We start from the raw sequence: 11,500 nt of genomic DNA on the forward strand, positions 1-11,500 counted from the left end.
AGAGATAGTCTCTGCCTAACCCTCCGGGAAAGAGGCGTGATTTTATGTATGTATGTACAAATGAAAGAGATAGTCTCTGCCTAACCCTCCGGGAAAGAGGCGTGATTTTATGTATGTATGTACAAATGAAAGAGATAGTCTCTGCCTACCCCTCCGGGAAAGGGGCGTGATTTTATGTATGTATGTACAAATGAAAGAGATAATCTCTGCCTACCCCTCCGGGAAAGAGGCGTGATTTTATATATGTATGTACAAATGAAAGAGATAGTCTCTGCCTACCCCTCCGGGAAAGAGGCGTGATTGTATGTATGTAGGTGCCGTGTGGTTCCCGGCACTATTACAAAAAAGAATAGGACCACTCCATCTCTTTCCCATGGATGTCGTAAAAAGCGACTAAGGGATATGCTTATAAACTTAGGATTCCTCTTTTAGGCGATGGGCTAGCAACCTGTCACTATTTGAATCTCGGTTCTATCATTAAGCCAAATAGCTGAACGTGGCCATTCAGTCTTTTCAAGACTGTTGGCTCTGTCTACCCCGCAAGGGATATAGACGTGACCATATGTATGTATGTATGTATTGTACTAGCTTTCCGCCCGCGGCTTCGCCCACGTGTAATTCGGTTATATATAGCGTTTTTTAATGATCTCGACAGGGCTTTTTCTTCCACTGAATCAAACGAATAATAATTTCAAATCAAAATATTTGTAGTGTGTAATATGTAGTTTCGCGTATGTCCGCTAGGGGCGCTGCTAAAATTACACGATAAATTAAAATATTTTACGCTACCTAGCTAAATGACGGTAACGAAACCATAGCGCGATCTATCTCGATGCCAACGCCATCTATCGAGCATCGAGACAACTCGTGATAGTTAATAGAAAATAAAATTCGGGTGTTTTATTTATGCATACCGATTACGCCGAGATTTATGGACCGATTTACGTGATTCTTTTTTTGTTCGGTAGAGTATACTTTCAAGTTGGTCCCGTTGTTACCTAGTCAGGATCTGATGATGGTATTCCAGGGAAATCAAGGGCAAACCTCAAATTTACAGACAATTACGTTTTTGACAATTTCATAGATCTGTTTAAGTATTTGCGTCTGATAGTCATCATCCCATGTGAATGAGCTGATGATGGAAGGTACAACTCCTCAACGGTTAGGAGTTGAAAGAAAATTCTTACGAAGTTATACGTACATGTGAGGCTATTAGGTTGACCTGATAATAAAAAGTAAATCTCATTAAGGTTAAGAATTTAGGTGATAATGGATGCGGACAAATTTCGTCTCTTCACTTGTTTCCTTTTAGCTGTTTGTATGGGTAGTGTTAACACAAAATAGGGATTTAAAGGCGTGATGTTATTAATGTTATGCATGTATGTACATAATTATGTATGTTATTATGTATGTTAAAGTGACGACTGAAAGTTGTCATACAAAGTCTTTTTTTTTAAGGATGGGAAATCATCAAATGACCTCTCCCGCTCTGGGTGGAACGGAAGGGAGTGTCAGACTTTTACTGACTAAAACCCACCTCGTTCCTTCAGTTGCCCTTTGCGTTCCGGGGCCACGGTATCTCGTTAGAACTTTCCCGCAGCCCCGGCTCAGTTTATCCCGTTTCCCCCCCTTGGGGGTTGACATTTCAAAAATCCCTTCTTAGTGCTCACTTATGTTACTAAAGGAACCTCTGTTCAAAATCTCAGACTCCTATACCGAGCGGTTTCGGCTGTGCGTTAATAAATCAGTCACCCAATCGCACCCCCTAAATCACGATTGGGAGGGTAGTTTGAAAAAACTTATAATGTCAAACATATTTACTTGCCTATGTACGTGTTCATGCCAAGTTTCAAGTTTATAAACCCAAGGAATAAGATTTTTCATAGAAACGTTTTTACCCCTTTTCCCCCCCTTGGGGGTTGAATTTCCAAAAATCCTTTCTTAGTGCTCCCCTACATATCCCAAGGAACCTACATTCCAAATTTCAGCTGTCTACGACCAGTAGTTTCGACTGTGCGTTGTCTGTCAGTCAGTCACTCAGTAACGGAAGAGTTTTATATATATAGATGTATGTATGTATGTACAAACGTTAGTACCGAACACAGGCAAGTCCCCAGCGAGGGGGCGGAGGAGCGCGCCGCCGAGGAGCGCGCGGTGCGGCTGCGCTACCACCACGCCATCTACCACCTGGCCGAGACCTCGCTGCGGGCCCAGCAGCAGCTGCAGATGAAGAATCTCACGGTAGGTGGAGAATAGAATAGAATAGAATTTATTTTCTAAATTGGATTCAAGGTCAAATCACTTATTGACGTCACATGACTTAAATCTAATTATATTACTACTACTACTACTACCGCTTTCAAAACACATGTGAAGAAGCGGCGGAACAAACTACACTGCAGCGTTTTCACCGGAGTCAAGAAAGTAAGGGAAGTGAAGTAAAACAATCAACAGCTTGTGTTATAAATGCGAAAGTCTGTTTGTTACTACCACTTCTCGGGTTATCTATTGAATAATTCTGCTTGAAATATGACGTTTATGTAATTAAGAATCTGGAGAAGGACATAGGGTACCTTTTATCTCGGAATTATAGTTCCCGTGGGATTTGCGAAGGACCTGTAGTTTTTGAAAGTGGTGCTAATTTCGTCACTTTTTGTAGATGGCGTTAAATTCGCCGCTTTTTGTAGATAGCGCTAAATTCACGCGGCGAAGCTGCGGGTAAAAGCTAGTATTACTATACAGAGTGTCTGGGGAATCGCGTTGTTACATATTGAAGGGGGGTACTTAGAATCAATATCACTCAGACGTGGTCTCAAACTGTGGACCTCTTAAATAGGTTCAGGGTCACTCAGTGACCTCCGTGTTTCTCTGTGAGATCTAATCAGGAATGAAGAGATTCGTAGACGAACGAAAGTAACCGACATAGCAGCTCGTCTCAGAAAACTGTAGTTGGAAACGGCAGGCCACATTTCTCGAAGGGCTGATGGCCGATTAGGGCCAAAAAGTCCTCGAGCGGAGACCACGTACCGGAATGACCGGATGACCTGGTGAAGTCTGCTGGAAAACGTTGGATGCAGGTCGCCTTCGTGGAAGTCATTGGCGGAGGCCTATCTCCAGCAGTGGACAGTCTTTGGGCTGAAATGAGATGCTGATTTTTTTTTATTCTGTTGCAGGATTTACTGGAAGTGGAAAAGAAAGAGATCTTAAACAAACTGGCGATCTCCCGAAAGGAGGACGTGAAGGCGTTAGCGAAAAAGACGAACAGGGATAAGGACGAAATACTTAGGATAAAGCGAGAGATACATTCTCAGGTGAGACCATTTCTTTCGTCTTTCGTCATGTATTAAAAAGTTATAGTATAAATAGCTTTTACCCGCAGTTTCGCCCGCGCTAATTTAGCGACATGTACAAAAAGCACCGTTTAAACGACACCTACTTAGAAGAAAAAGAAACGAATTTATGACCACCTACAAAATAATACAGGATTTTCGCAAAACCCACGGGAACTATAGTTTTTACCGGGATGAAAGGTACCCTTTGTTCTTCTCCAGACTTAATTATATAAACGTGATATTTCAAGAAGATTCGTTATTAGATATCCCGTGAAGAGGTAACATATAACCACAAGACATTAGTCTTAAAAAGACTGCTAGGCCACGTTCAGCTGTTTGGCTTAATGATAGGCTTAATAACAAACAAATAAACTTGCTGTTGCATTTATATATATGTATGAGGAGCGTCGGCGGTCGAATCAGCAAGGTGTCCGGTTAAAATGCGTGTGGCGCAAAAAGGCACAGGTTCGAATCCCACTTCGACCACATGACCATGCAATACAATGTTACTTTAAATACTTACCGATGCTCAAAAGGTGAGGGAAAACATCGTAAAGAAACCTGCACATTCGGGCAACTTGAAGTGTAACCACTATCGATTCAATACGGGTTAGGTTGCCCTGCAAAGGTCGCGGCAGTCAGATGGGAGTCGCTTCGTGTAAAAACCTGGCTCACCCAATCCAGAATTCATGGTCAAAGGCATACCCCGGGCTCTCCAAAATGGTGAGGAGTCCGGTGTGTGAAGGACGTTAGCCAATAGGAAGCAGCACTGAGCACTGAGTGTACGCCGCGTGTCCGCAGTCCGTGGAGCGCGGCGTGGCGGAGTGCTCGCGGCTGGAGCAGGCGCACGCGCGGCGCCGCGAGCAGCTGGCGCGCGCGCACGAGCTGCTGCGCCAGCTGCTGCTCAAGCACCAGGAGGAGGTAGCCCACTTCGCACTGTCGCATTGCATTACACATCTTCTTAATCGGTTACTCATTACTGAGTATCGTGACTTCCGACTCTGTCATTATACGTACATACAAACAATCATGCCTTTTTCAAGCAGAGACTACATCTTTCCACTTGACACGCTGCTCTGCATACTTCCTTCGCTTCATCTACATTCATAGAATAGAATAGATTTATTTTCTAAACTGGATACAAGGTATCACTTATTGACGTCACATCACTTAAATCTAATTATAACTACTACCGCTTCCAAAGCGCATGTGTAGAAGAAGCGGCGGAACAAACTATACTGCAGCTTCTAACTTTCGCATTGCATTATACATACATACGCACATACATACAATCACGCCTTTTTCAAGCAGAGACTACATCTTTCCGCTTGCCACGCATCTCTGCATACTTCCTTCGCTTTATCCACATTCATACTTAACTCTCCTCATGCAAACTCGGCGATTTCGGGTACTCTTAACCTGACCATTTGCCAGGACGTCCTTGATTTGATCAAAATACGTTCGCCTAGAACTTCCCACTCCGACCATTCCCTCCACACTCTCCTTGTATATCTCCTTTTTGGACAGTTTCTGCCTGCTCATAAAGGCATGCAACGCTCCATTCACCGTGTTCCCGCGTTCACTCTCCTTTCAATATCAATTACACTTGCCATTGCATTATACTATTTATAAATACTACAGGTATTAAACACGCAAGTAAAGTACATCTATACGTACGTAACGTACTTGGCGGTAGAAGTCATGACATTGGGGAGAGGCCTGTGTTCAGATGGACGTTCTAAGGCTGATGATGATGATGAATTTCAGTTGAAACTTTTTGCTATGCCTATATAGATTTTTTTTATTGTAAAGTGTTTTCTTACAATATACGTAATCTGTAAAGCGCCGACGGGTATGCAACTCTGTTGATCTCAACAGAGTTGCATACCCATCTCAATTCATCTGAATTCTGCACATATTTTGTGAATTACTCGCTGAGTAGCTGACGATGCATTTTCGATGTAAAAAACAGCCAATGACAGGCGTATGCATCCGTGGAACTACTAACTATGAAAAGGCGGCAAGCCCTTACGGAATAGCAATGGTTTTTAAGCCATGATTGATGTGTCACATTTTTTTTATATTACAAATTTTACAATCGGCCATTTATATTACAGGAATTGTTAGAGTTGGAGCGGCTTTGCGGCGGCGCGCCTGAAGGCTAGAGGCCGACATCGCCTCCCGGAGCTTCCCTTGTCGCGGACGAATCTCTACGTCGAGCGTTATTTTCTGTTAGAAATCTGTGATATTATCGCCTAAGGAGCCCCACGATAGCGCACCGTCACAGGTATGTCGAGATGTGACGCCATTGTCAGTGTTTCAAACGACAAAGATGGCGTAGACTTTGTGTGTCGTCAATCTCAGAGTGTTTCGAACGACGTAACATAGATGGCGTAATTAAGACTTTATGGCAGTGATAGTCTAGTGTTTGTGACATAAGATAAGTCGGGATATGACGCCATAGTCAAACTACGTAAGATTAATGGCGTAAGACTAAGAAAGTAAAGGTTTCTCACATACCCGATGAAAAGTGACACGGTCGCCTCGAATCTCAAGCGCCGGGCAGTCTTCTCGCGTCGCCGTTAGATGGCGACTCAGTTTTCGTTCACGTAAAGTTGATCCCTACTGAATGTGTGTCTTACCTTGATGATTTCATGATTGTTACAGTGTGTTGTCGTGCTATGCTGTGGATATTTATAAGTAATATCGTCTTCGTATTACGTAATTTTCGGGATTAGACTCGTATTGATGCATTTAATTGTTAGTCAATGGTGTGCATTAAATGATTTCTGTCGATGGATGTACTAGTCATCGCCGAGTCTAACGGCATATTATGAATGGTTGAACGCGGTGTGAAATCTGCGGAATCTTTTTAGTATAGTCCGGTGACTCGTATGAACACAAACTCTATACATATCTAAAGCACAACCAACCAATTTTCAGTGCATTTCTTGGAATGGTTCTTCCTTTGTATTTTAAGGGTAGTTTTTAAAGATTTTTTCCAAAGTCAAGAAAAATATGTCTTATGATGTTTATTCCAATATTGTCTGGTTAGTGATTCTCTTTAATGCAGTAATCGTTACTTATATTTGAAAATTTTACAATTGATTTTCCGAAATACTGCGGATCATTATAAATGCGCTATAGAAATGTGTATCATGTTATTATGTGTATTTAATGAGAAGCTTGATTAAATTTATATTTGTGTAGCTTGTTTTTGTTAATTAAAAATACTAACGTGTGTCGGTAACCATAGGTTGTAGAGTAACATTCCATTCGATGTAATAGTTGGATAATATTCTTGTAGGCTAATCTTGCGTTAGGATATTAGTCGGATAGACGTAGAAAGCACAGGGGCTACAGAATCGGAACTTTTATTTCATCAATAAAGTAGTTTAGGAGTAGCGAAGTAATATGTAACGTTTTAAATTCATACCTTGCTTGGAAGACTCCAGTAAGCATATAGTACTGCGTAGTATTAAATCAGGTTATCCTCCGTAACTGCTATAGTTGTCATTTAGAGTATAAAATATACGAGTGCGTTTATCGTGCTGGTCAAATGACCAGACGTAAATACGTTTGATAATACCCTATTAATTAATTTTAAGTAGACAGTGTGAAATGACGCCAGTTTCTTAGCAAAATAACAATTTCGTTAGACACAATGTAAATAGAAAAAATAACGCGTCACTAGCTTTTTTTTTTCGATTTATATTTCTCTTCAAAAATGTAATTCAATTTTTTGTTTGTAGTTACAATTTTTTAAACAATGTCGAGTTCGACAATGTTTTAAAAAATTTGGGTGATCATAAGTGGAGTGGCATTTGAGCGTTTTATTATTTATCTGCCTTTCTGGGCCTGTCGTTTTTAGCATATTTTTAAGTCTGTTAACCGTTTCTCTTTTATTAAATTGATACAACACGATGATCGCACTAGTGTATAATAAAGAGCAATAACTTTATACTACCTCAGCTTACGGTAAGTAATCTGAGGAGGCTTAACGTCCCGGCCGGTATGAAGGGTTCTTCGATCTGTTTTTCTTTACTATCTTATAGTCAATACTTTCATTTTTAAAGTCATTTGACAGTACATTATTATTAATGACAAAACAAATTATACTATAAAACTACTGTTTAACATATCTACGTAATGTATAACCAAAAACCTATACAATTCTTTGATTTATCACTGTAAAAGTATACCACACACTCACTTAAGCAATCGTCAGGCGGGAAAAAATATTTAGAAGTTTTTTTTTTCATATACCGCCGCCTTTTTAATTACACCAGTTAAAACAGATGGAGTGGCCACCTTTTCATTCAGTTTTTTTTTATCTCAAGATTATATTTTATGGTCCTTACAAATGGCAATGCAGCTTTAAGAGATGATGACATTTCTTAATGTGCAATAATCTTCATACATTTAAACATAAATTTAATATAAGGTCGGAGCCCTTCACACCATTACTTTTCTACATTCACTGCCAAATAGCGTTAACACACTACAGTAGTTGCGTCCTTTAATACTATAGATATATCCACGTAACAACATCGAATTATTCTACCTCTACACTATAACAAAACTTCATTCAACATGTACAAAATTAAAAGTTATCTCGTTGGAAATGCTTCTTATGTAGTACTTATTTTCTGTAATTTTGCCTGAATGTTAAATTGTTCTCAACTGATTTGAAAGTAGTAATTATCATATATCTGACTAATGGCAACACTACATTGGATCTCAGGCGAAAGTGCTGACATCTAGGTTTTAGATCACAAAAAAAATAGGCAGGTATAATGAAATCCCTAATTTAGTTGTAATCTTAAAGTATCGTTGCCACTTTATTTAACCTAGTTAAAAAGCATTCAGGCCAGAATTGCCTTAAGTCGTTTACTACTTATACTTGCACTTTTTTTATATATTGCTTGAAGCATGCTTTTGCGCATTTAGCTTATATAATTACTCAACTATGCCAAACGTAAAGTAGTGGACATGAATTCAGATGATTGTAAAATACCAAACACTACACCAAATGCCAACATTATTTTCTACACATAACCAAAATTGAGATAGTTATATCAATCTATCTATAGCATAATGAAAAAAAAAATTACATATTTATCACGAACACTTTGATAGTACATCAATTGGACTTGCCCGCCGTGGTGTATTTTTTCTTACTCGCCCCAAACATAAGAATTACAATAATCTGAATTCGTGGAAATAAATACTTATAAGACCAATTAATATTAGTTCAGCACTAGCACAAGTGGTATTTTTTTTAAAATATGCTCGCTTTTATCATATATTTATTGTTGTTTCTTATATTTCCAATGTAAAGGTGTCGAAATAATTACTTCATTTTTGATTTTATTTTTATATGCATTTATCACCCATCATCAACTTTATTTATAACTTTTTAGTTGTCTTGGCATTTTTTATCAACAGCAATAACTATTTGGAGTATCCGTCTTAACGTTTGCAATAAGTAAAACGTACAACTTAATATTTTAAGAATTCGTCGATTATGTAAATATCTTTAAAAAACATCTGTGTAGGTGTATAAGTATAAAACCTACCTCTCGGTGTATAACTATAATTGAAGCTAAATCTCGAAAATTGTAGAGGTTAAGTAAAATTACTTGTTGAACGGAAACACTTCGAACTTATATTCAACAATGTGCAACAATATCTTATGACTTGTTTACATAAACTTATGCTCTCTCCGACCGGTTGATTAGAAAGGCTTAGTAAATTCGTATTATATGATTTATACAAAAAAGTTTATTATTAGGAAAATTTATGACAATGTTCTATTGGCTACTTAACAAATGAACTTACTATTTTAAGCTATATTAACATATGCGTTAAGGTCACCTTTTGAATAAACAAATTTTTCTGGTGCAATAATGCATTTTTACCCGTATTTTATTATTTATAGTATAAACTACTTAAACTGTTAACTGAGTCGCCTGTTGATAATTTTTCAATATTTATTGATTTATATTTTCTCGATTCACTTTGAAATTTTAGATTAGAGTAACTGATGGTTATATAGAAATTTGGGCATTATAAATCGTATGAACATTATAAGTTACACAAATCCATAGCGTGTCGCCTTTTTAATTTTTTCTTAAAACTAGCAATCATTAAAGTTTGAATTGTTAAGTAAATATGTGTAGCAGATTATGTATAGGCGAAGATAAAATATAGATGACACTGATCTTAATAGAAACTTCGGTTTTGTAGTTCAGTATTCTTCTCCCAGTCTACCAATTTTTTTTTAAACAAGAATTAGCTAAAAGGCTTTTCGTGCCAGTTTTATTTGTAGTTGAGAAATCTTCAGCTCTGTAAATCTTAATTTTAATATCTATCATACAAGAAAAACTTGATTTTCTTAAAATAGTTTTGGACATTACAAAGTCATGATGATCGTTAGTCACATAATAGAAAGGAATAGGTATAAAGTACTGTCACTTACAGAGAAACTTGACCACTATAATGGTTTCGGTTTGTATAAACAAAGTAGTCTAGATTCCCTGCCGTTGACTGTACCATTGTACTTAACCTATTCCATTCTTTGTTGTCATATGTTAGTAGGAGATTTTTGGCTCGTTTAATTTAGTTTGTGTCTTAACTCGGTAATGTTAGTGTGAAGTAGTTTTGTATATCAGTTACGAGTATAATATTAGTAGGTATTCAATCTTGCCTGGTTTAAATTAAATTAGTACAGAAATTATGTTATGACTTATCGTGAATAACCTTTGCCTTATAACGTACGGATTCATAAACGTAGAATATTGTTTTTAAAAATATTAAAAAACTACGATACTAAAAGTTTACGAAGTCAGCCAGTTGTAAGAAAATTTTCTTGTAAAAAATGTTTTAGCTATTTATCCAATTATGTATCTAAAGTAATAAATAGTTTTTTTTTTCTATTTAATCACGCGCGTGGGCATCATGAGCTTATAAAGAACACTGTCAAAGATTAGAAGCAAAGATACATAGTATTTTTAATAGCCATTTTAAGTTTAATAGTTATTTCTTTATCTAGCTTTATCTGCGCAATATTCTAACACATTCATATTTAATTATAAGAGTAATTTGCATGTGACAGCTCGCTTTTATTCCGCTAATTAGGCGTAAGAGTTAAACATTAGTGATTCGTGATAGAGCGACCCGACTGCAGCTTCGAGCTTCTTCAGCAGTACCAAATAAAGTTAGCTTAGATTTACATATAATGTGATTTCACAGGAACGGATACGTGTAAAATGTCACCAACCAAGCGTTGTGATTGGTTGACTGCACACTCCTGCGCTCCGATTTGGCGTATTTGCATAAAGCTGTGACTTCTGAGCCATTATTTTATATTAATTAATAAACGTCTCGTGTACATTAATGTGTACACTGCAGGCTAAAGGGAAAGTGTGTGCATTTTAATGTACATGCTCTTATCATATATATATATAATGAAATGTCTTTAATTTTATTTTTGAGACACCATTTTTAGTACAAGGTATGAAATAAGCCGTTCGCGTTTTATATCTATGTATATGTGTATGAAAGGAATTTTTATGGAGGTTTACTAAAAAAGCTGGATTTCTTCCAAAGCGTGAATCTGAAAACCCTAAAAAATAATGGTAATAAACTTCTAGGTGTAGCAGTACTTAAGGTTTGCTTAAAACATTTGTTGACCTTACAAAACCTTTGTTTAGTTTTGGTTTCAAATCGAATTGATATTGATAACACCTTTATAAGTCGATATTTCTTGGCCAAAATAACCATTTAGACTCAATTACAAATATAATATGTATGGCTATATACATATAATATCTTCTATGCACTTTTCACATACTTGGTGGAAAACCAGCTTAACTTTGCGTTCAAAGTTGGAGATCTGAAATTCTATATATTTTTACAAATTAAAATTATTTTATAAGCATTTATTAAGCTATTTATCATATTTTGATTATTCGTTTTTAATATGTTTTTAAAATGGATAATGCATGGTGTCCCAATATTTCTATACAAAGTCTTATCTTTTAATTGACACTAATTGTGTAAGTATCGGTTAGGAGATACAATCACTTGTATAATATTCATAAATCTTTAAATAGTTATACTATATATTTATTGTTAACGTTGTCTATATAACTCATATTTTCTAA

General features: G+C 37.0%; 1 protein-coding gene across 1 annotated transcript in view; it reads left to right on the forward strand.

Moving 5' to 3' along the window:
• Positions 1-9,615, forward strand: part of LOC106130911 (1-phosphatidylinositol 4,5-bisphosphate phosphodiesterase classes I and II) — a 49,588-nt gene extending 39,973 nt beyond the window's left edge. The window contains exons 19-22 of the mRNA XM_013329858.2: positions 2,106-2,241; positions 3,174-3,311; positions 4,134-4,253; positions 5,450-9,615. Of these exons, the coding sequence (XP_013185312.1) occupies positions 2,106-2,241; positions 3,174-3,311; positions 4,134-4,253; positions 5,450-5,497 (442 nt within the window). The 3' untranslated portion in view covers positions 5,498-9,615. The remainder of the gene's footprint in view (positions 1-2,105; positions 2,242-3,173; positions 3,312-4,133; positions 4,254-5,449) is intronic.
• The last annotated feature ends 1,885 nt before the right edge of the window (positions 9,616-11,500 follow it).

Source organism: Amyelois transitella, chromosome 14 (assembly GCF_032362555.1).
Source record: "Amyelois transitella isolate CPQ chromosome 14, ilAmyTran1.1, whole genome shotgun sequence".
Lineage (NCBI taxonomy): Eukaryota > Metazoa > Arthropoda > Insecta > Lepidoptera > Pyralidae > Amyelois > Amyelois transitella.